Genomic DNA, 26997 nt, shown 5'->3' with positions numbered 1-26997 from the left:
ATCACAGAAGAAGAGAATGTTAAGTTAACCGATAACACAAGTATTGAAAATATTTAAGGCTAGTGCATATAAATACAGATCTAGAATTGAAACAGCCTTAAAGTAACAAAAAGAAAATTTACTACAATTTATAGCTAGGAACAAAAGTCACAGTTTAAGATATGAGAAGGGAAGGTATAAGGGATTTGGGGGCAGAATTTCAGTTACCTAATGGGTAGCATCACAGTGCTTCCATAGGGGAGGGAAGAGGAGGCGGTGAGGGAGGAGGAGGCAGGAGACAATTGGATAAGGGAATTGAGGGGGTGGAGAGTAGAGAAAAGGGAGGAAAAAGGAGTAGAAAAGGGGGAGAGAGAGGGGTAAAGAGGGAAGAATGGGAGGAGAACCAGAGTGGATAAGGGGAACAAAGAAACCAAGGTACAGCAGATGTGAATGATTTTGCTCCTCTGAGTGGCCTAAGTTTCCAATTTTGGTCTAACATGGCAGAATTTAAAAGACATTCTCTCTCTCTCTTCCTCCACCAAACCTCTCCACTTTCCGTTCCAATCCGTTCCTCAAATCCGTCATTTGCCTATGTCCAATTGCCTATGCCAATATGTGACATAGAAAAATACTTACACTATGACTGATCAAAATGTTCAAAGACTTATACTATTTTATCAATCACCCAAATCTAAATTTAATAAATTTAGGGGCTAACTTTGATTATCAGGTACATCATAACAAAAAAGTTGATACACATCAAATGATAGTTTAAACAGAGCATAACATCTATGAGAAGATGACAGATGGGAACAGATTTACTGGTAAATGTCAGGTACCCAGGTATAAACTCAATCTGGTATATGGCATCACAAAATGTTATGCAAAATGAGCAAATTGTTATGCAAATGAAAATATACAACTTTCAGTATACAAGATCGGCCAACATTAATACTTTCACGTTTACATACGATACGATAAAACCATTAAAATTCTTACTGTAATTGGCCATGCGAATGGTAAGTAAATAAATTATATCCGAGTTAATCAGTACCAGTGTTTTTTGCAGTATTTTAATTTACCATGACACCAAACAAACCAAACCACCCCCCCCCCAAAAAAAAAAACAGGTAAAAATATAATCAGGATAAATATCAAAAAATATGTGACAGAGAAACTAATCTTAGTATTTTTCTTTCAACTGAGTTTGTTTTGATATAATGGACTGGTTTGTATACCTTAACTGAACGAATCCTTTCTAAAATAAAAAAGCAGGATCCGATAGGAATGAACCTTATTGGAACATTTGTCAGATATGACTATCGTAAAATATCACACACTATAAAATATCACAAAGTGTTAGAAAAAACCACTTTTTAAATTCATTCAAACTCCAGATCCAGAAAAGATCGCAAAATAAAGGTTAATGTCACATTAATGTATATAAATAATCATTTTAAGCAAACTAAAGCCTCTTTACGCATGCAATCTCGACAGACATAAGAATCTGTCTTTTTACTATTGCGTAGTAAATAATGGCATAATCACAATGATGTACTTTTAAGCCAATTTCGCATTGATCTTGGTTTGAGCGTTTCTCTTATTTGTCTACAGACACGGGACACAAAGTCTTTTGTCTGAAGTTTTCATTCCCTCAATCTCTGCGAATGGGCAAATATTCACAAGGAAACACAACAACTGGAAATATCAATGATTATGATTCCCAAATATAAGTCGCATCCTAATGTCATTATTTATGCAATTTTTAAAGACATTTCAGCAACTTCAAGAACCTCATAATATATTTCTCATCGATTCCTTTCGCTCTCTCCCATGCAGCAACGAGCTGAAGCGATAGAAACATCTTCAGCTTCCTGTGGCTTCATCATTGAGACCCAACTTCAACTTGCCGTTTAACATCTAAGACTCTTTCTTTTCTTTAAGCTTGGAATGGAAAATGATTTCTTAAAAGGCTATCTTTCCAATCATCTAACTTTTCTCACATTCAAAGACTGTTTACGACCGGACTTGGAGGGTGACAGAGAAAGTCCCATGCTATCCATTTACCCAGACTTCCCTATTCAATCTGCAGAGTGAACTATGCTTATGGTTATCCTTTTTAGAGGGCAGGCTGTCTCAACAGCATTGCTCTTCCCCTTTAATAATGACTATCAATTTCCTTGAAACAGATTTGGAGAGATAGATAAGTTGTCTTTCAGAAAATGTCACAATGGTTCTGCTTGGTTGAAATTTTCTACCGGACATGACATTGGCAAATCGGGAGTTCTTTTAGATTTGCTTGAATTAAATCACTCCAAATCATGTCAGTGTAGGGGATTTATACACTATAACAATGCAGTGTGCATTTGTTGACTCCATACTGTAGGTTTTACATACAGCAGCTATGAGTCATAGATCTAACTGATAACTCTGACATTTTGGATGATTTAAGTATATATGCCACAAGGAATTGATACGCAAGTTCCCAAATTGGTTAAGACAGTCTATTCCTGAGGTTGTCTTTATGCATGATAAATGTATTTTTCAGTTACCATCATTGTAAGTGATTGAAGTGATTCAAGTACTAGGCACACCTAGCCACATATTCAGTACAAATGTTGTGTGTGATAATCTCATTCAAAATCTGTAGAACATTTTTCAATAGCTCTTTTTTAAGTTTCGATAAATCTCACTTAATATTGGCAAACTATGAAGTGGAGTGTTTGCGCTGAGCATCAAAATTTCTTATTTTAGCCCTTAATAAGTAAACCCGTAATTACAAGCCCACATATATCAATTGAATAATGTGATGTTCCTCTTTTCAAAGAAGACAATGACATTTTTCAAAACATCGCCTTAGGCCAAAATCCTGTGTTCAGTGTCCTTGAAGCAAAGGTTGTGAAAACCAAGGGATAACATAACAGAAAATTAGGCAGTCACTCCCTTTACATCATCAATGTACATAATTAGCTAATTGATTATTCATAAATAAACATAGAATTGAGAAAAGACTTGTAAAATGATCAATCTTTGCTGGATTTTAATGGGAGTTTGCAGCTATTTACATGATTTCTAATGCCTATTAGAGTGTTGATGACAATGTTGTTCATAGCTGTCCGTAGACCTTCAACGATACTTTATCAGCCAATCCAAGTCAGATAAGAGTGGCCCTTTATCGCTCATAAGTTACTGCAAACAGTGGTTGGCCTACCAGCATGTCTACAACATATATGGAGATTTTTGCTCTATAAACGGCCTGTTGTCAGAGAATTAAATGCTGTTGTATACGCACAGGAAGCTTTACTGCTTTCACTCTGAAATTGCTGTGAGAGCATTGCATACTGTGCTGTGTTCAGATTATAGCCGTGTAAAGACGAGCCTTAATATTGACCAATCAAGTCGAATTTTATATCACTATAGAGAAGAGTCAACAAACTTTTCTTTGAAATTGGTTATGCAATCACACTCCCATCGAGCACAATGTCAGCATTGAGAGATAGGGACATTTTGAAGAGTTTCACTGCTTTCCGAAGTGGTTTCTACTTTTTCAGATTAAAAAGTACGGGGTTTAGTTCACACGCATAATAAATCACGACAAAACATTGTAAAGAGGACACAATATTCTTCAAAATGACATAAGAAAGAGTTTTCTGAGTGCTGTACTCAGAAAGTTATGAAAAGAGTTAGCGCAATATGTGCTTATTTTGTAGCGATATTTGCTGCGTAACGGGGTGTTTAGTGTCGATTTCCGCAAGGATTCCATTTGTTGATTCCTATCCTTGTGCAAACAGTTATTGTCACCCTCTGCAGGGAATGATGTAGCGTTACAATGTTGTACAGGCTCAGTACCGAAGGTTCGATTAGTCCAAGTTTTAGTTGGTCTCATGTACAAGACCACCTATGTACAAAGGCTGATATACCTCTTTGCAATGGTAAAGCAATTTGTACATTTTGCAATCATTTATTCGTCTTCATCTTTATGGATCACTGGTTTGGATACAAAATATTTTAACAGACTCTTATTCCACTGTGTATTATGTATATAAACTGTCAACATAAAATGCAGTGGAAATTAAAGTTGAGTGAAATTCTCTTTCCCAATGGAAAAACAGAAATATTTCCTTGTACCCAAATTGGCTTGTTAGGAGCTCTACACTAAAACTAACAACAGAGTAATAAACCTACAAATTACTATTTATATCATCTCACTGTACCTACATGAATTTCATTTCTCTGTAAATTCATTTATTTTGCAAAATGTTTCTGCAATTCCTGTATATTTGAACATACCTCGGTCTACAGACTACAGAGTAAATACCCAGCTACGGAAAACTCTTAAGCGATAACTAACTTTTGTCAATCCTTCATCACACGAAACTTAGAGATCTACTCGGCTGTCGACGGTAAAAGTTGCCTGATCGCTTTTCATCTCCTGAGAGATCGTAACGGTAATTTTAGAGAAAACGATGAAGGCATGGATATGTACCGTACTGGGTAGAGACTTGCCAATTTCGATCAGCAGCTTTCAATAATCAAGTTGGCCTTCTACTCGATCTCCTAATCATTACCTTGGGTTACCATTAGTATGTTGATCAGTAGTTTCATCAACGCAATACGACAAAACTGGCCACTCAACTCTGGATGTGTTATTAATATTCCACGATTTGATGGGCAAATCTTGAAAACTTGGTATATTCGTAACAAAATGAAACTCATAATAAACCCAAAGATTGTTATTTTTTCCCTTCTTTTCTTCCCACGTGATGAAAATTATTGTTTTTATGGAGAAAGACAAACGCTGGCAAAATTGCAAAATGATTTGTTTAAGTTACAATTACGAAAAATAAGAGATAGAAATGAGACTTTTACCTGCTGTGCTTGTTCGTATTCTAGTTTGACTCGACTTTCTATGCAAGTCCTTGTGTCAAAGAATGTCTTCCTCAAGACCACATCGAGGAGGAGCTTGTGGCAACAGCCGACAAAATTTGCACAAATCAGGAGCAATATGCTAATCACCAGTCGCACAGAAAACTGAGAAAAGAAAATCATACCATCCTATTTAACCTTATATTGCATTTAATAAAAAAATACACAAACAAAGAAACATTCATTTTATTAGCTGAGTTTCAATAGTTTTACGGTGTCCTTTTTCAACATCCACACGAAATAGAAAGAAAAACAAAACAGGCACAGATCAGCCATTTTGGATTTTTATCATTTTATCAAATTATTTGTTTGGAATGCTCCTTTAAGGCAAATTTGTAAAATGAAACCAATTCTTCTGCTCAGGGGACCTATATTATTAAATGTTCATCCACTGCTTCAGATATTCCAATTATTCTGTCCGAAATGTTCACATAATAGCCAGGATACAGTAGGACAAACTTAAACACTATCAAACTTTACAATACATTCAATACATTTGAATACATTGAATATATTCAAATACATTGAATATATTCGAATACAATTGAATATATCGGAATATATTTGAATACATTGACAATACATTGTTATTTTATGCCACAGATGCCCTCTCTCATTTGCTACTGACATATTAACATTGTGCAGTGGGTGTGCTGTTACTAAAGGTTGCCAAGTACTGACTCTAAACTAATGTACAGCATGCTAAAAAGTTGTGAAACTTCTCAAATAGGCCTACATTTCTGGAGAAATTATTCAATATAATGTTCCAAGTGAAAGACAATGCTGTATTATACAGATACCAGATAGGAAAATGCTTTTTGCAATCTTAGCATTCATGAGTATATTAGTGGACTGCGATGCGAAGTGCTGATAATTCTTTTGATCATTTAAAATCGCTTTGGTTTATTAACACATGTAGTGAAATTATACGCACCAAACTAATTGTTGTATGGTGACAGAGTTATCATTGTAAACATTAATCGTCTGTTAACACATCATTCCTCAAGCAAACAAATTATCTCTCAGGGCCTATAATTTTCTCGTCATATTTCTCATTATCGTCAATTTTTTTTTGTTTATAAAATATTAATCATATTTGAAAATTTAGTCTGAATGGAGTAGAGTAGAAGACTAGTTGCCAATGGTAACGCCATCATGAAAACAGGTAGGTCAAAATAATAAGTTTTCTAAATGGTATATATATAAATAGTATATAAACTGCCACATGTCTTTTGCCTCCAAACTTTAAACCTGACCTTCAAAGAAAGAAAGGAAGGAAAGAATACAGATTTACTTTGTGTGGTACGCACATTTGATGCACATCCCTGTGTTGTGCTCGATGGTTCTGGTTCCGGCTCTGGTATAGACTGGTTCTGGCTGGAATCTGTCCCGTTGCTGAGTTGATTGGCTGGGATCCAGAACTCTCCGGCAAACATGAGAATGATATGAGGGATGCACGTGGTCCAGCCAGCTAATATGGCCCCCTTTGTAGATAGGGGAAGCATCATGTAGAGAGTAAGAATGGTAAAGATGATCAGGCCCAAATCGCCCACGGGAAACACGTCCGGCTTGAGGTGGAGCGCGTAGACTATGTAGATGGCTACCATCAGGGACAGCCAAATCAGCAGCCCCATCAGACGGTAGAACTTCAGGGCCACGGCGTCGGCACACGTGACGACGAAGAGTAAAAACAGAGTTAGCAAGGCCATCAGGAGGAATATTTCAGATAAGTAGTCTTTCATAGACGATCCGCCTCTCTGGAAATGGAACAAGAAATAAGAAAGACAACATTTATAAACAGAAAGTTTGTAGAATATGAGTTTGCCTTTAGACCCCAGTTGGTGTTCAAAATGGCAGTTATAGCCCACCCTTTGCTTGGGTCACCAAAATGTTTTGGTGGGTTGCAAGAAATATTTTGGGAAAAAACACAAAACATTTGCCGATATTTCAAGGAAGAAAAAAGCAAAAATCTGAAACATCTTAAACACAATCTGAAACAAACAAACAAACAAAATCTGAAACACAAGTACTTCGAAATCCCTCAAATGTGTGGGGGATACCTCTTTGCCATGGGCCCCTTTCCCATGCCACAACATACACTGCTGGAGGGTAGCCATGATGGTGAAGGTGGAAGATTGGGGTCACCAAGCTAAAGCACTTACTACCAGGGCCTTAGACAACTCGTTCCCAACCTGGCCCCTTCCAAGGACCTCTCCTCTAGATCACTCACCCAGTCCCAACTTTTCTCCACTTTTTTATTTATAGTAATGATTTTAGAAGCCTGTCTTAGTATTATTTGCAAAATGATTGCTAAATTTTCTGTCGTTAACAGAATAATATTTGGCGTGCTTGCTTCTTGGGAAGATCCTACAAAGAAGTCAACACTACGCAGCATGCATGATTTTTTACCAGCGTATATCCGTTGGTGGTCCCCAGATTTTTTTCCAGGTCATTCAAACAGTGGAGTGTCTTTCTTCTGAGCTCCAACCAAGCACAACAAAATGTTTATCTTTTCCAGGTCACCACTGGATCCTTTAAGCTTCTGCCAGTACCCTCTCTATCTCCACAAGAAAATTCTTTAAAATACCCTTAAAACAGAATGTAACATCACTTCCATGTTCGAGTTTCCCCAAGCATGAAGGACTATAATCTTCCCAGCAGCTTAATATTAAAATTGTCGATCTAACCTCTAACACCTTAAATCTAAACGGACAAAGATATATTCACTCACCTCATCGACGAAGATGCACACAGCGAGGCGGGCGGCGACTTGGATGAATCCCACCAGACATAGCATACCGACCAGGGATTTCCTCAGCTGCGTGCAGTAACGTATAAAGAGAGATTCCAGGTCCATGCTCCGGAATTTATGTTTGAGTCTCAGCATGGAGCAGTCGACGCATCCGCTGGACCCACGGTCCTGCTCCTCAAGCAGCTCGTCCAACGGCGCAAAGCTGACCGTATCTCCGTGGAACTCCCCCATCTGGTAAAATTCTTTGTCCATTTTTTTGGCTGCTACAATTCCGTGCGCTCACACACTTTCCGATAGATAAAAATTGAAATCTAATCTCTATGCATAGTTTATAGTAAGGCTTGTTCTTAAATAATTTTTATACCGCCTTCTCGACTTTCATCTCTTCCGAGAACCGTCGTGTCGGCAGACTCCGTGATGTTGTTCATGATTCATCGTAACCAGAGGACACCACTGACATCATGTACCCACGTATTTCCTGGTCGTAAGTTCATACAAGAAAAGCACGACTATTTCTGCCAGCGGTTCAAGTTTCATGCGATGTATGTCTATCCTAGGAAACACTCGCAGCACCTGACTATTCTCTCATGCTCCGGTAGGCCAGCTTTGTCACTCTGCAATGTAAGGACATCAAGTCGATGAAATCATTTCAGAATTAGGCAAATTAATTTGGAGAAAGAGAGATTTTAAGAAATTGAAAAATTCTACAGTACTACAAAAGTGCCAACATAGGCAAAATATGGATACAAGTAAAGAGCTGGACATTCATTTTGTCATATGGAGATCCGTTCAAAATGGAACAAAATTCTTTAACAGATATTTAGAAAATAAAGACAGAGTGTGTCCAATGGGATTTTGAAAGCGAAGAAAAATAATTCATTACTGTACTTAAAACATATATGCTAACTGTTTTCTGAGAATGCAGTATGCACGTTATGATTTCTCCTTTCATTCAGTGAGCTATATTCAACTATAACAGTCGGATAAACCAACTGCTAGAAAATTTGTTGCCTGCACCATTAACATTCTTCAACCATGTGGTCTTTCAAAGAAAAAGGTCTTTAATTAGATTCACAGCTAGATAGGTTGCTGGTCATTGTCCCAAGTGCTGGATTTATCAGCCAAGATGGGTGGAACCAAGCTACTCAAACTTAGAGGTTATAAATATTCAATAGACAATAAGCATCCTCAATGAAGATCAGACGAAAAATGACAGGGCACCATGTACAGAAAGCCAAGACCATTCAGAAGGTTTGGAAACAATCCAAATTACCAGAATGTGAAGGATTCAAGAGAATTTGGAGATGATCTTAAAGCGAGGGGTCATGGCCGAGGCCGGTATAGCCCAGGAATTTGGAAGGGCACCAAAAATTTAAGGAGGGGCACAACAATCTTGTGTCCTAGCTGTAAGCTGTGGAGGTTTTGTACACATGATGGTGGCTCAGATAAGGGATTGCAGTAGTCTGCATGGGGGAGGGGGAAGGGGTGGGGGATGGAGGCTGTCCGTATCCTTTAAAAAAAATAAAAACTGGGGACAAATGTTTTTTGCTAATGAGCAACAAATGACTCCAATCAGTAGTGATGACAGGCATATACCAACAAAAAAATTACAAGAGGGAAAATTTTCTTGAAAACTGCTGTTACAATATTCGGTACCAGTATCTAATGAAACCAAAGCAAAGGGAGTGAGTTAAGTTGCACCTGCATGGAAGAGCATGTGTTTAATAGGGGGGGGGGGGGTTGCCACCAACTGAGGGCTGGATAGGAGCTCAGTAATTGCTATAGAACATGTGTCCCCAAAATCACATCCCTATTTATAGAAAATACCAAGATTAAAAATATGTGTAAAAGTAAGTTGGCCTGACGTTTCGATCCTAGCAGGATCTTCTTCAAAGGCTAAATGACGAGTAACAGTAACAGAAGGAACAAAAACAATCACAGAATACAGACAGGTAAATGAGCATGGTGAACACAAAGAGATAGATTTAAGGGGATTAGTAGACAAGGGATGGAGATAAGAAAGAAAGAAACCAACAGGGGAAGAGGAGAGGTAGGAGAAAAGGTAGATTACAAATAAACAGAGTCAGTAAACAAAGATCAGAAAAGGACACTGCAGGGTAAATTAAGCCCCAGGGACATTCCATGTGAGTATGGGTTCAAAACTTTCAAAAATCTTCTATGTCCCAGTTTATATCTATACTTGTTTATCAACATTTTTAACTTTTAAAAATTAAAGAGCAACAAAGAGTAATTTGATGCTAAAACCCTTAAATAATATTTAATAGATGACATGCGATAAAGTTAGTTGGTTCAGCAAGTTACTGAAACTCTACATAACAAATGTCACAAACTTAACCCCCCCCCCCCCCTCTTTTTAGTTTATGGAATAAGCCATCTTACAATCATACAAAGCAAGGCAATACTGTACATCTTACAAAGCAAAAAGTTCATGAAAGATTGATGAGGTGGTGCATAACTCAGACTACTGTAAGCAGCTTATAGTGTAAGCTGTTCATCTCCCAAAATGAGAAAAATTTATCATATCGAAATTCAAGGCTTACAATTAAACTGAGAATTTCCTCACATTTTGCATCATATCTTGCAAAGTAGGAAATTGTGCCTCAATAGGTTTCATCCTATCCCCTTTCAACCAAATAATGTATGATTTATGCAGGTCAGTGTTAGATTTGAAGGCCTATGCAAGGGTGTATAACTTGTATCATGACATTTAATCTCTCTGCAGATTATCGGTATATATATGTTCAATAATTATAAAATATCATATTATCCTTTTTGGAAGCAATTCTAGCTGACATTGAGAGGCACCCTGCCTCAACTTTTAAATGCATCAGATGTCACGGACGGAGTTCGCTCCCCTGAGTTTAGGTTTGATTGTCAAAGAAGAAACTTAGCCATCCCCTTGTCCACACTCGTGGAATCTTTCAACAACAAAAAAAAACTATATATATATATCAAGAGTAAACATGAAAAAGAGCCCATCCACCCTTAATACTGGGTTGTTACAGATAATTAAACTTTAGAGATCTACAATAAAAAAGATATTTAAATGTGGATTCCACTAGTTTTTGTGAGCAAGCAATGATAGCGTTGGAAAACACAGTGTACAGTATTTCATGAAATGATTTATGAACATATCACACAACTAACCCTAATTCCGTTACCTTCCCTCATTTAATTCTTTCACGCAATTTGTGTTGTGTACTCTTGCAACTAGAAGGCCCATGGACGGTTACAATGGTGCACTGGTGCAGATGGACTGTTACAATGGTGCCATGGACTGTTACAATGGTGCACATGGTGCATTGGTGCACATGGACTGTTACAATGGTGCACTAGTACAATGGTGCAGAGGGACTGTTACAATGGTGCCATGGACTGTTACAATGGTGCACATGGACTGTTACAATGGTGCACTGGTGCAATGGTGCAGATAGACTGTTACAATGGTGCAATGGTGCAGATGGACTGTTACAATGGTGCACTGGTACAGATGGACTGTTACAATGGTGCACATGGACTGTTACAATGGTGCAAATGGTGCATTGTGCACATGGTGCACATGGACTGTTACAATGGTGCCATTGTATTTGGGAGAGGGGGATGTGAAGGAGGTTAACATTGTAACCTGCACATGATTAATTCAAACTTTTAACAATGTTAGATATCCTTCATAACTCCAACTACCGCTCAGTTCAGCTTGTTGCTATAGTTACTCTACTTCCCATGTACACACTAACTGCTCTGGTAGAATATTTGTCCCAAGATTTCACACTTCTGCAGGCCACAGTATCCTTGGTAAACCTTTTCTTTTGGTCTTCTTGTTTTGGCATTAAAACACAACGAAACATTTGCAGTGAAAACGATCTAGTTACAACTCTGTCAGAATATAAAGTTCATTTGATAAGAATCAAATAAAATGCATCCAAATTCTAGCTTTCTTTATTTTCTACCATCTGCTACACTTATTACATGTATAAGCTCTGGACTGTCAGTATTTATCATCCAAAACAAAGTTGACATCTAAGGATGGAAAATTAGTAGTACTTACGTAAAACCAGCGAAGACGTGTACGACAAAAGGATGCACGCTACGACCACCAGGCGCGTAGCCAAGGGGGGGGCAAAGGGGGCAGCCGCCCCCCCTTGGGCATATTTTTTTTTTTTTTTAATATTTTTATGATATCGCTAGTATTTTCAAAAGAGAAAATGCTAAGATGCAACTTACAAGGCCTGGGAAGTGCCATTTCCAGCTATCTGGGAGGCATTTACAGCCAAAATTTTCTTGTACGCTTCGCGCCAACCATGGTGGAGCTACGCTTAGATAGTTTGCAATGCCGAGTCTACAGTTTTTGCCCCTCCCTTGGCAAATTCCTGGCTACACGCCTGACGATTTTTGTTTCTAATAATGGGAAGAACACCACCATGTAGTATTATTCACACACTGAATTTGTACAAAAATACTTTGACAGACGAGCTAGCTATTTTGCAAGGTTTAAAAGTTCCAAACACATCAGAGCAGTAAAAATGACACATTACCATTATTAAAATTGATTTCTTCAGGCAATTTTGACAGAGAAGGCAGAAATGAGGATACTCTAGGAAATGTTAATATGACAATTGTGATAACTTCTTTCCGCCCCCCTCCCCCCTCCCATTATTAAACATCAGTTATTACAAATCAAGAAATGTTTAGTCATGTTTAGAGAAGGCTCACATATGTCTACCTCTAGCTTATGAGCCTGCATTAATGTGGCTGAAATAACATTGCCACAAATCTTGCCCTGGGAGAAGAGAAAGGAGTGAAGCTCTGATAGCTTCTTGTCATCGATCAGCCTAATACTTCTAATCAAAACAGTTGCAGGGAAATTTAACCCTAAGCCGAAAATGTAAAGTAACGAGTAGAGGCCCAAGTTTTTTCTTTTTCCTGCTCCAATACAGAAGATATATATAAAAGTATGTAGTCTTTGACAAATATGACACACACCTAAGGTCTGGTAAAAAGGAAATAAAAAATTGATGACAGCAAAGTTTATAGCAGATAAAAAAGATGTGACATGAATTTGTATTCGGTACAAACGTCAAAATACGTCGAACGCAAGCCGTATTGTTTCTGCAAAACTTTTTTTTTGACAGTTGACTGAGGTACACTAGATGTTCTGTAGCCACTCTTGCATATCTAGCTATATTTGTATAATGTATTATAGTCAGCACTAGGTCCCAAGGTAGGTGTCAATTGGGCTAATCGCTGTTACCACATTCAAGTGCCTTGATTTAATGATGTTTACTAGTATTGGCCTAACAGACCATGTGTCTCTAATTTATCATCCCCCTGGCTAACCCTTAATTTACTAATTCAGAGAACTTACTAATGTAACGGATTAAAATTCTCATCTTACCTATTCCTTCAATTGAAAGTACCCACACGATATCTCACGGCAATGCACGTCAATGTAAGATCTGTAAATTGGCCTTACCAGTATCTTGTTCAAGCTTGTGAAATGTTTTTTTGTTTATAAATACATAAGCATGATTGTTTTCCATCGGGAGCTTAACTTAAAGGTATGTTGTGTCCCCATTGCCTGATTCAGCTATTTTATGATTGCAGCTGGTCATGAGATATTGCCAGCAATTTCATCAAACCTACAATACAAGTCAACCCCAAGATTTGAAATGATCAAGCAAAGACAACAAGCTAGATTACATCACTAAATGAATAATGATTAATTAGTGAGGAGAAACAATTTTCTATTTAAGACAGTTCTTATTAAATCTAGACACTTCTCCATACTAACTAGTGTTAAAATCACATGGGGGCTTATTCATTCTACGGAAACTTCTCCTAACTAACTAGTGTTAAGTGACATGGGGGGAAAAGGGAGAAGAAAAATAACTGCAATCAATTTTTAAATTTCTTTCAGTATTTGAAAAGAAAATGGACCATTCAAAATGCTTCATGAATGGGATATTATTCCAAAGGAACACTGGAAATTACCTAGAATTAATGCACACAATAATAAATTTTAGAAAAATATTAAGTTTGTTAACAGCAATACTTTTCCATAATTAGGGCAAACATTACATATGTGACTTCTCACAATACTCAGTATTACATAGAGAAAAATAAATACTTCTATACACACTATGATACCCTTAGAAATGCTACAGGGTCTCTACTGGGTTTTGTCCTTAATATTTAAACCTTACCGATATAGTATTCTGCATTTAAGCTGGAAAGAATTTAAAATGCAAAGGCCTCCTTCTCCAATCATGGCTAATAGGCAGCTATTGCATTCTAAATTGCATGGATGTTGTTATTGTTTACAATAACCCTCGCCTGTTCTTGTAAATTCCATGAAGCTATCCATCTCTGCAAAATTAGTCTCTATATTTGTCACGTTTTCAATTACAATACCTCATTTTGGTCCGAATATCTCACAAATCCTTTAATGCGACGACTCCAACAACGATCTCCTTGAACTAAACTATATTGCCTCTCTCCCTAAACTGTCCGAGGTATTTATCATTTCTGTCTATATACAATTCTATGTTCTTGTCTCATTGTTGATCTTCTATTGTATTGCAGATATTCGACGACTATATTTTCTCAATAAAACAATCGAAAAACCCATTGAGGCAAATGATTACAAATATCAGTTATTGAAGGTGCCATCAAAAAAACAAAACAAAAAAACACTTTTCCACTACACTATCATACGAAGTAATAGATACATCAAATTTACTTAGATGCTACAGTATGAATACTTAATCCCCAATTTAGATCCATTCCAAGAGTACACCTTAACTCTAGAGAGGATTATCTGCAATCAGAAAGTACAAACTGATGAAAATTGATGGAAATGTACCCTGGCAATAAGTCCTTCACACAATTCTATTGCTGTACTTCAGTGCTTTATCACTTAGGTGAAAGTAATTAAGCTATACATATATATATATATATATATATATATATATATATATAATATATATGTACTGTATATATATACTGTATATATATACTGTATATATATTTATATATGTGTGTATGTGTGTGTGCTTTTTGTGAAATTGTTTTCACTGTGAAATCATCCAGGATTTTGCAAATGTTTCAACATTAATCTATCAGAAAGAAGAGCTTCCTCGATCAACAACTTAGCTAAAATAATTTGGTAGAAATAATCATCGCGTTGTTTTGAAAAGGTAGAGATATGCAACTAGAATACCTTATAGGACAATTTGAAGAAAAAATGTCTAGCAGGGAGAAGGGGTTGGCCTTGAGGTCTAAATGCAAGGTTGTGCACAAATGATACTTTTGAATTTTTGAGTGGGGTTGGAGAGAGGCTGGGAAGGGGGGGGGGGAGGGATTGTAGAATGACCCTGTGAATCCATGCCTGTTTAATAGTTACTATCATCTAGGTAGTGATATTGACTGCTTATAGCTTCATGATATATGAAGGTTATAGCAGTGGATAGGAATCTCCATCAAACACTGAATATAATTAGGTTTCTTGTCTACAAATTCAGGCAAATTGTTAATGATCGTCTAGTCATCAGGTTGTCTGGACATACATATTTTCTCTTTGGTCAACCAAAATCAGATTTGCATGCTGTTTGATGGATGACTAGTTGTTTTAGTACATCAAGTTCAGACTTTGTTGTACAGTAAACTAACTAAAACTACAGGAAAAATGATAAATTGGTATCACACCAAAGTTGGTTATTCTATTCACCACACCACACCAACACATCTCTCCTACAGTGTACATATTGGTGTTCTATATACCACACCAAACATCTCTCCTACAGTGTACATATTGGTATTCTATTCACCACACCATACCACATGCTGTTCTGTTCACCAAATTGCACATCTCTCCTACAGTGTACATATTGCATGGTCTTGTGTTATTTTGCTCCCTTTTAATTTTGCTAACCAAAATGTAAGGGCTTGGTTGTCCAAAGACAAAAACCAGGAAAAACCTTCAAGATTTTTCCTGAAATTGTTATACAATGTTAACATATGTAGGGTGATGACTGCACCTTTGCATAGCATTTTGCTGAGTTAAAATTAAATATTTTTCCTTGTGATTAAACAAGACCAAGATGTTAGGGTAATAATCTTAGCAAATACTGCACCTCCCCACATCCCTCCCCACCATACAGATAAATATATAATGTCTTTATACCATATCCACACAATATTGTACATTAAAGTTTGACGTCAACATCTTGTCTGATAAATGAATTTTTGTTCCCAAGTTGATCATGCTTCAAAATCCACCACATGATCACATCGTAAATGTAAAAGAGATTATATTACTTTTGAGTTCCCCCCTCCAACCCACCCCTCCATCCTACCCCCTCCACATCACAAAGTGCACAAACATATATAACTGTTAAATTTGGATATCATATCCAACACTACTGTATTTAACAGTTTACTGTATATGAAATTTATCCATAACCTCAGAAGTATCTAGTGAAGCAAATGTATAGAGTACTGTATCACAACAATGTGAAAATTAAATAAACATGATTTCATTAGTCTGAACCTGTCAACTAAGCATCCACCGAAAAAATGAACATCTCAAATCAAGAAGGCAAGAATACCTGCTGCGGTCTGATCTTGTCAAAGATATATCGATTTTTCAATTTAGATTACCGCAGAGTGGACGTTAGTCGACAGTCAAGACCTACAGTCCTGGTCTCGGGAGGTCCCGATATCACCCTCTCTTATTACAAAAGCCAACATATATCTTAGTGTCGGACAAGGGTTTATTGATTTTTGGCTTGAGGATCGATCGTTAGGGACGCACTGTTTGGTTTTTAATTAAAGTGTTAAATCAATAGATGAAGCAGACAAAACATAAAGCAAGATAATTCATAAGACCTTGGAAGGTCACTAAAAAATGAAAACAAGGGGATGGAAGCAAATGAGAATGATAAACATGCCATTTTATGATTTTTAACTTCAATACTATTTGAATTTTGATGAAAATAATATGTATCGGAATGACTTTGTCTATATAAATTCATATTAAACTGCACAGTGTTTACAGTATGCTCTGCATATGGTCTCAATTCAGAACAATTTAATACTTTGTCAAATATCGCCAACAATCATAATTATACAGTAATGTATGCAAAGCTGTTTCGATGAAAAAAATATCTTCAGAAACCGAGCAGAGTCTGTAATTAATCGCTAATGAATATTCATTTTATATTGAAATCATGTATCTCGTTTCGAGCGATAATCGACAGTTTTTAGTGAAAATTGCTATATATGTGTTGTTGAAAATGAGGGGGAGGGGAAGGGGGAAACAATTTGTTTTTTTTAAAGTAAATTTGACAAGAGTTCTCAAAGTTTATCTGATTAAAAAGAAACGTAAAAAGAAGTAGAAAGGTTTGCAACAAAGAGGCCTATTACTTTGATGATCAACAAACGACTGGATGAAACGGAACATCGTCAGACGGCCCCAAAGATTTCACCGGCCAACGATGCCAAAAGAATCCCTCAAGTATACATTCGAAGAGATAAACAAATTATTGGAAGGGAATTTATATCCAAACATGTAATCAGATAAAAAAGAGGAAGACATGGAAAAACAGAAATTTTGGCGGTGAGAATTAATACCCTCGTGGGTAGTACACTTTAGACAAAGATACTGTCACCAGTTGGCCCATGAGATGTGATAATTTTGGTCACGAGTATCGTTTCTTAAGCAACAGACTCTGATTTATTTTGCTGACTTTCATCGTTTATCAAAGCTTGCTGGAAAATTGTCTGCATATTTCGATCAAAACGACACACTTTTATCATTTGTATATCAGTCAGAGATAAAACTCTTTTACAATTTTATGAATACCATCTGGCAACAGAATTGCCATGGCAACTCATAGCCAAAACAAGTCTTTCCTTTTGGGTTTTATTCATATTATGTGCAGATAATTTTATTCAATGAGGAAAAATAATATTCTTTTCAAATGTATCACATTTCAATAATAAATCACCAACTACCTCATAAAACGGAAAGTAAACATTTTTGAATTACACCTACCCTGGCCATATCCCAGCTAGGCCACTTACTATACTATATATGGTCCACTCCCTGGAACAAGGAAGGATTTTATCTCGTCAAACATATTTTACATTCAAACAACCAATTCTAGAGTTAGGAACATGATGTTGACATGTTTTTGCTTTTGTTCACTACAGAATAGAATATTTTCTCCTTCAAAGTGTCACATTAATTGTCCTCCACCATAGGATCCCTTTAATGTCCTTCTTCAAGAAGAATGTGACAATCTGTCAACTATTGTGGGTTCTTTTTCTCCCTGATACATTCCTCATCTCCCTCAGTATGCTAGCTCTGTTCTTTGGCAAACCCTCTCCTCTTAATTCTGTCAACAACAAGTATTTCTCAAATTGGGAGGAGGTACATGAGGAGTGTCTGTCAGCTAATTGTGGTAACATATTGCTCCTACCATGTGTGACATCACAAAGGACAAATCATACTATGACATAAAACAGTACGATGACAACAAAATACCAATCGCTAAAATGATAAATTAAGTTAAAATCTCTTTTCATAGCACAAAGCATATTTTTCATATATCACAGTGAATTTATGCAATAATATCATGAAAGTAGGCCTACAAGTTAATGCATCTTGTGTTTTGAAACCTGAGGAAAGATTGTTTTGCATAGGTGCAGTTCATTTCTGTGCCAATTAATAGCAAATATAGAACATACTCCTCAGGAAAAAAATCTGACTAACCTTCCCCCCCCCCCCCCCCCCTCCCGCCCTCTCATTCACACAGTAATTGCCTGCTAATGATGCCAATGTTGCTTCCCTTAAAAAAAAACTTTCGGAAAATCACGAGTCCATTATACTGCCATTGTACATAAAAAAAAGAGGAGATTGCTATTGAAACAAACACAGTTTGGCCCATTAGTCTCCCTTCCCGCCCCCACCCCTCAAGAAAAGGAAGGAAAAGATATCAATCTGTCGTAACACTTTATTTATCCACTACGACAGATGAAACGAAAATTTAATAATCTATTATGACAGAATAAAGAATCTGTTACGACAGATTAAATAATCTCAATTACGACAGATTTTGTTCTCAATTGTCCAAAACCATTTTCTTAGATGGTACTAATGGGCTTTTCGCAGGACATAAATTGATATTGAAAATTTAAAACAAATAATTAAGTGTGACTTTTATTAAACTTGAATTATTTATACAATATTAACTTAAAGGAACATTTGTTCCATCAAACATTCCCTCTTTAAACATTGTCCTCATGGTAAATTCTTGGGATGACCATGGTACCTTGCTTCAACCTTGTGCTATTTCTCCTTGACAAAATTCTAACACATTATAAACCAGGTCATATTTGAGGCCAAAAAACTCCCGTTTTTCTATTGTTGCTTTAAATGACTCCTTTATGGCACAGATATGCATAATTTTTGTGTACCATGAAGTTGACAAACCTTTATTTCACCTCGTTAGCTGGAAGTGACGACAGTTTGCCAAACCCATTAAATCCACTAACCCCATATACGATTCACCAGAAAGTAAATCCAGCTAATTTAAGCAGGGTAAATACAGCATCATTAATGTTTATACGATCAAAATGTGAGGTAATTAATGCAGATAACTGGTTAAGTTCTGTGTCATTTTTATGTGTAAATGTCTTCATCAAGCCTATCAATGCACACACACTGAAAGTGAGTTGATAGGCCTTGTTCTCCCCCCTTGTCCAGATAAGAAATCATCAAGAGATTCCAAGATCTAATTATTAAGGAGTTGAAGATTTATTCTCTCTTTGAGATAAGGAGTCGCAGCCTCCTGACTTTACTACTGTGCATTTAAAGGGATATACTAATGCTGAATGCAGTTCATTGTTTAAAGTCTCAATACATGTTTGTTCATGAATTTCGGAAAACAAACTTTCGAAGCAGATTCAATGTTTCCTATTCTAAATGCACCCTGACCAGGTGGGTTTAATTGAAAAAAGCTGTCGCAATCGAAAGCAAGAAATTTATTTTTCTATTGCCCTTATTGTGCGAACAGTTTACCGTAAAATCACTGCGACCGCCCATATCAACATGTTCATTACACAAATGTAACTAATTGATACTCGTACCATCCCCTTTTTTGACCAAATTCCACAGAGGAAACGTCTGAAAACACCTGTTTATTCAATGCAAATGGAAAGAAATAACACAATTTTGCAAGCTACATCGGTAAGACCAAAATAAAGATACAATTCAAGAGAAGAAACCTAACACAGGCTAGCCACGAAATTGAAAATAGTCCTATAGGCCTAAGCCACCTAACTTGGTCGTAAACAAAACAGAGATTTGATTGGTGCATGATCTGTTGGGCGGGGCTTGCAAATTTTGATTGAAGTTTGTGGAATCTACGGACTCGTTAATAAATCTGGCGAATTTTACTCAGCCAAAAAATGTTTAACGACAGATAACTCAATAAAAATAATGAATATTGATATGAAAATTGCATAGAACGGTGTTATTTTCACTGATATTTTAGGGCAGTTAGCTGTAAAGGTCGAAGTTAAAATTTGGCAAACACACATTGAGACTTTAATATAGAATTGCTGGAAATTTACTATCTTTAGGTCAAAAGGTACCAAAGCCCATTAGTATTTTGTGTCATGGAAATACCAAAATTAAAAACTTGGTGAAATTTGATGGCTGCATATGGAGTTTCAGATGTCGACTCGGCAATTGCGTTGTACAAGTTTTCTGTTTTGCTTCATCACAAATAATTTCTCCACTGGAAATTGTCCTAGTCACTCTCATAGGCATTAGAAAGCCTGGATAGCTGCAAACGCCCATCAAAATCCATCAATGATTGACAATTTTTCAAGTCTTTTCTCAATTCTAGTTCAATTCTATTTTATGGATAAACATTATCTAATTATGTACATTGATGATGTACAGGGAGTGACTGTCTCATTTTCTGTTACGTTATCCCTTTGATTTCACAAACTTTGTTTCAAGGAAACTGAACACAGGTTTGTGGTCTAAGCAATGTTCTGAAATATTTGATTGTCTTCTTTGAAAAGCGGAAGATCACATTATTCAATTGATATATGTGGGCTTGCAATTAGGGATTAATTTACTAATGACTAAAATAATCATAATCATAGTTAGCACAAATTGACAGTACTGAGATTTATCAAAACTTCAAATGTGTAAATCTTGGAATCAAAAAGAGCTTTTCGACATTTTTTACTGAATATGGGGCAAATTGTAGTACTTTAAACAAAACATATTCTTACTAAAAGATTGCATACCGATGCAATTTCTCAAGAACATTAACAGCTATAAAGCAAACTTTCAAATTTCTTTACATTTCAAGGATAAATTAATAAAAGTATCATACAATGAAAAAAGTAAAGCTTTTGAAGATCATCTCCCATGCTGATGACATCACAGACCAGCTTCTATGTTCCACTTCCTGGAGTCAAAATAGGTCGGGCTTGTAGCCTGCTTGTCAAATTTGGAGGGACAGAGTGTTTGTTTGGTCGGGCAGAATTTTGGTTTGAGGGGGAGGAGGGGGAGGGGGGGGAATTAGCATGGCTCCACCATAGGGGTCCGTTACTGAAACCATAAATTTGAAGGAAAAAAAAAATTGGGAGGGAGCATAACTGAAATTTGGGGGATCATTGCCCCAGAATGCCCTCCCCCATGGCCCGAAATAGGTTACAATACATTACATTCAATAGGCCATATCACCATTGAGTTGAGTTAGGAACAAGAGGTTGTGATGGGGAATTTCGACAACTGTAAATATGTGTATCTCTTCTCTTCCATATAAAGTGACACATCGTCGGTGATTGAATATCTCTTTAATTAATTACTCATGTTTTGATTCACCTTCGGGCCTCAGTACAGAAAGTTTCAATCATCAGATAAAGTATGGTGACCTAAATCTACGAACCACATAGATCAGTAAGATAACCTCACTGGGACTGACTAACAGCATAGACACTATGAATACTAATCCAATTACAACAGGTATAACACAGAAGTAATATCCTTTTTAGGCCGACACAGAGATACAATCAAATGAGTACCTCAGATTCAAAAGATGTTTTTGTTCCTTGTTTTTGTTCATTTTACTTGATGCAGTCATTTGCAATACTGCAGTTCTTCAAGGTGACATTGATTGTAATTAAATGCAATACATGGAACAGATGAAAATTTTGTCTGTTCAGGTTGTATTGCAGAAATATTAGCGATATTAATAATGTTATCTAGATTGAAAGTGATAATAATAAGCATCATTTACCTCAAAAACACAGATTAGACTTGATGGATAGGGGAAATGGGGATGGCAAGGTCATACAGGAAGTAGAAGGATCCCATAGCAACGGTACGGGCAGAGGGAAGACCCCATAGCACTGCAGTTCTGACAGGAAGGACCTCCATCATATAGTAAGTCTAGTATGGGCAGAGGGAAGAGCTCATAGCCGAGCACTTGTATGGGCAGATGATGGGAATGAACCCAATAGTATAATTACGGGGAGAGAGGAAAACATAACAACATCTAGGTGTATGGGGAGATGTACTGTAGGATACTATAGCACCTGTACATGCAAAGGAAGGATCCTACATCATAGGTGTAGCTGGCAGAGAGGACCCCATATCACAAGTATGGGCAGAAGGGGGGGTTGAAGCCCCCAACACCCGCACCAGTAGATATACCAAGTCCCATACAGCACCGGTATGGGCAGGTGGAGCTGGCTATAGGACCTCATGGCACGTGGTATGGGATCATTGCACCACATTACCTGAGTGAATCTAATTGTTATACATGAAGTGGACCATGCATGGATCTGTACTGTATGAAATTGACATGCAACCAAACCATTTACTAATGAATGTACTATTCAGTAATAGAAATTACTGGACTAAATTGTTATTAAGTTCCAACAGCACCACTGACAAACCTGACTAAATTTCTACATACTGTAATGGACAACAGTTTCAAGTTTCATGCCAAGATAAATGGCGAATATTTTGGAGGGAAAATAAAATTTAACTTTTAACTTTTCTATATATTATATTAAAGTAGTTCAGATAGTTCTATGTAAATAGCTAGATGAGTCAGACAGTTGCAACTGGACAAATACTTATAGGTTATGTTATAAATCTGTTAAAAATCTTTACAATTAGTGCATCAATTGTTCAACTAGGCCTTATGTGAAAGCTAGGGGTACAATAGGTACATACGCAACCCCCCACTCCCTGTCCGTAGTACAGCTATCAAATGAAAATGTACACCTTCAGTAAACACTCTTCAACATAGAAAACCCTGCACGTACGTGAGGGCCTGGCAACAGCAGACTCACAGTATTAGCGACGGACATATCATATATTGATACCATCACACATAATCTCATAATGAATGTTATATACATGTTATATACTAATGTGTAAAAAATGCACTTAACATAACAATCACTTGCCAAGTTTCTTAATCTCTCCTTTGTGGGAGAGTGTGATTTACAGACGCCCATGGCTGGCGATAACATACTGGAATCTGATAACCAATTAAAATATAAGATTCACAACGACAGATTGAATCGGCAAGAAGCGGCAGTATCACCGGCTAGGATTTCAAAGGTTTAAATTTCATCCGATTGAAGAAAATAGTTAATTCACCAACCTCTTAATATTAGACAAACATCATCACCTTAACGTAAACATGTTTGCTAGTATTCAATATGTAAGGCAGTTGCCTTTAATTTCATAATTTTCTTTTTTAGCAGACAATTACCTAATTGATTTTTTCTTTTTATGTGGATGGTGGGTGCATGGGGAGGGGGGGGGGAGTTGTTACTTCCCTAAATTGCATATATGCTTAGTATTTTAAATTGATAGATTTGAGGTTAAAATTACAGATTTGAAAATATTACCAAAGGAACATTTGAAGAATAAAAATGTGGAGGAATATTTCCATCATTTGCGTGATCCAGGCGTGACGTTTTCAAGTTATTAAATATCCAGTCAGATAACAAAACTTGCCAAGGTGTGACAGGAATAAATCTCTTTAAGCATTTATGTACGTCAAAGGAAGACTATAAGGTTCCCAAAGTTTAGCTAAAAATGAACAAAGTAGAACAAAGTACTATTTCTATATATATTACAGAGGTTGTAAACATGAAGCCCATTGTTTCATCATTGTTTCATCAAAGGAATACTATAAGGTTCCAACAGTTTAGCTAAAAATGAACAAAGTAGAACAAAGTACTATTTATTTAAATATATATATACAGAGGTTGTAAACATGAAGCCCATTGTTTCATCTTTCCAGCTTTTTCCATTGTTGAAAGTTTTGATTTTACTAATGAAAATGTAGAAATACAGATGGTACATTTGTTTTGTGATGTCATATAGGGTCGTCATCAACAAAGACAAGTGAACACAAACACCTTACAATTACTTTTCATAAGCTGAATTCTACTGTCCAAAACTGATATCACAAATTTATGAACATTTATGAGATAATATTATCAATCGAAAAATGGATAAACAATTGTTTAGAAAGGGGATACGAAAGCAGTGACCTCAGGGTTATAGAAGCCCAGTGCTCTCAGCTGGTCACTGCGTGGTCTGATACCCTTTCTAGCCAAACTTTTCTCCCATTTTCCCCTCTTTTTCTGTGATCGTATATTTTGTAGGTTTCAGTTGTACGTTGATTTACATAAAATATTAAAATTATTGATTACACCATGGACTCTTTTGAGTTTCCATTTCTTTACAAAAAATATACTGTATCCTTAGTTAACACTATGGATGCTCTCAACAGCCATTTACATACGAGTTCCACCTATAAGTTCGAGTTCGAGTCACTCCAAGATTAATGTATGCGGTCCAGTAATACAGAGTTGTTGACAACTGACAATTCATAATCATGGATGTTAAAGCAAGAATCTAAGAGACTGACTTCAGTCAGCTTGCGGCTTTGATAAGCCAATGATGGCTTCTTCGCGAGTTCCTGCTTGCAGGAGGATCTAAAAAAAATATACATACATGATCTGAGTTTGCCAACGTGCACACCTGCATTGTATAATGAACGATGGATGTATTCTTACTTTAGAATATTACGGAAACTCACAGGAAAGACTACGTCCGAAACATTTATCATAAACTTTTATCTATTCCATAAAAGAAGCTTGACTAAAAGATTGTTTGTATATTTAAAATAAGAAAAAGAGAGTAGAATTTCGATAGTATTTTACTTACAGTAGTTTAGAAGACCAAGTTTTCCTAATTCAGAGTCTGCTCTCTTTCAAATATCTGACATTACAGCCATTCCAAGATGAGTTTCTTTTCACTTTGCTTGAACTAAATACAATTAGCAGACCTTGAAAGTTGTACTCATCCACTCAGATAAGTTCCATTGACAAAGAACAGAGTCCTGCAGCTGCTTTTTATGAGCCAAGTACCAAAATCTAAATTTAGAAACTTTTTATTGGCTTACAACTGACCAAAATAGGATTACTTAACCATGCCTAGCACTTATAGACTGTGTGTGTGTTCTTAAATCTGCTGCAAGATTGCCTAAAGGAGCATTCAATACACCAGGGAACTAACAGATGGTATAATAGCAATCAAATTGCTCTCTTTACTCCTAGCCCCCTCCGACACCCATTTCCAAATTTTCTCCCTCCCTACAACTCGCTGAATCTCCCTTCCTAAACCCTCTCCCCATATGGCTTACAAGGGGTTTTCATAACAAAACCTTAATATTCAGACCAAGGAGAAACTCATGCATAGATGTAAATTAACAATCTTTCCACTTGCGTTCCTTCCTCCACCCCCCCACCCATCCCCAACCTCCCTTACTACCTCCACCTTCCTCCTCAAAGCCCCTCTCCATAAGTCTAAAAGAATCTTCAATACAAAACTTAATATTAGATGAAAAGGTAACCTTCTGTGGAACTCTAACCTCTGGTTTTATTTTGGGGGTGGGTGGGGGGAGAGAAATTTTGTAAAAGTTTAATACAAATAAGATATATTCTAAACAGGTTGATTGATTCTTATTTTTGAGATTGGTTCTAAGTTTTTAATAACATCAATTTACAAATCAGACTACTGGAGGGGCTTCTTAGTCATAACTTATAACAATTAAAAAGAAATTCACACAGTTCATGCAATGCCCTTGTCATGGAATCTTAAAGCCCTTGTCTTCTTCCCCCTCCCCCCCCCCCCCACAAAATGGCCCTTTGAATTTCCATATATTCCAATTGGTGTGAAACTCACAGAATATCAAAATATTCCTTGAAAAGCTTCGATCCACACAATTTATATCCGAAAAGGATCACAAAACTATTTCACAAGAATAAGATGAAATCAATTTCAGTGCTATTTTAATTTGTTCCATAAATGGATACTTGCAAAGGAAATATATACAAGTATGTAAGAATAATGGCAAGGAATGAAAATCATACCTTACAAATTCTCAAACACATACACATATATACATCTACAGTAGCTGTGACAACAGGAGAGCAAGTTTGCACATTGTCAAGGCCGCCACATTACGAAGAAAACGTTTCATATCGAAATTCCCTGTTAGCTATTAAAAGAAAAAAAAAGGCTCTGGAAAGATGTTATCCTGAACACCTCATTAACCCTGAAAACATTTCATATATTAAAATTAACCTGTTTTGATTTTGAACTTGTGCCGTCAATCTCCCAAAGTAATCTAGACACCTCAAAAGAAGCTAATCTTACACAGTGAAGGTGAAAGCCACGACATTCCTCGAGTCAAAACTGGAAAGTAGGTGAGGCAAATATCCTTGGAATTATAAAGCGATAATTTTAACCACGTCTCTCTTCGTACCTGAAGCAGCGAATGTCGACACTCCCGTCGAGAAAGAAAAACACCTCCGTACAGAATTGGCCAGCGAAATCTTCTACGGACTAGTTCTAGTACGACCAGCTCATTTACCTCGTACGACCGGCTCATTACTCGTCAGCTAAAGCCTAAAATAGTTCGGGGGTTCCTCGATGTTTTCCTTTCTTTGAGTCGAAGAGAAATGGATGGATATTGCCAACAATGCACTTATGACAGCAATAACAGGATATCTTTAAGAACACAAAGTTAAAGAGGAAGGTAAAAACTTCTTCTTTCTATATATATCTTTAATTATAAAGGAAATGTGTTTATCTTCAATTATTTAAATTAGTTAATGCTCTTTGTCTTCCTCTCTGTAAGTTCCTATTTTATTCTTTTCAAGAAAGCGATAAAACGACGATGAATGAGAGGTCCTTT

The 26997-nt window shown here is 36.6% G+C and overlaps 1 protein-coding gene across 3 annotated transcripts in view; it reads right to left on the bottom strand.

The window, feature by feature from the left end:
- Positions 1-26772, bottom strand: part of LOC139965529 (adenylate cyclase type 2-like) — a 64032-nt gene extending 37260 nt beyond the window's left edge. The window contains exons 1-4 of one of the 3 annotated variants that reach the window (XM_071967969.1): positions 26566-26772; positions 7637-8271; positions 6216-6662; positions 4849-5010 (exon numbers count right to left, since the gene is read on the bottom strand). In XM_071967969.1, the coding sequence (XP_071824070.1) occupies positions 4849-5010; positions 6216-6662; positions 7637-7909 (882 nt within the window). In that variant the 5' untranslated portion in view covers positions 7910-8271; positions 26566-26772. Of the gene's footprint in view, positions 1-4848; positions 5011-6199; positions 6663-7636; positions 8272-26384; positions 26519-26565 lie in introns of those variants that run through there. The other 2 variants (XM_071967970.1, XM_071967971.1) reach the window with 2 other exon arrangements.
- Positions 26773-26997: the final 225 nt, after the last annotated feature.

The sequence above is a fragment of the Apostichopus japonicus genome, chromosome 3, assembly GCF_037975245.1.
Source record: "Apostichopus japonicus isolate 1M-3 chromosome 3, ASM3797524v1, whole genome shotgun sequence".
Taxonomy (NCBI): Eukaryota; Metazoa; Echinodermata; class Holothuroidea; order Aspidochirotida; family Stichopodidae; genus Apostichopus; species Apostichopus japonicus.
Note: the sequence above shows the minus strand (reverse complement) of the source record. Positions and strands in the feature narration are given on the sequence as shown.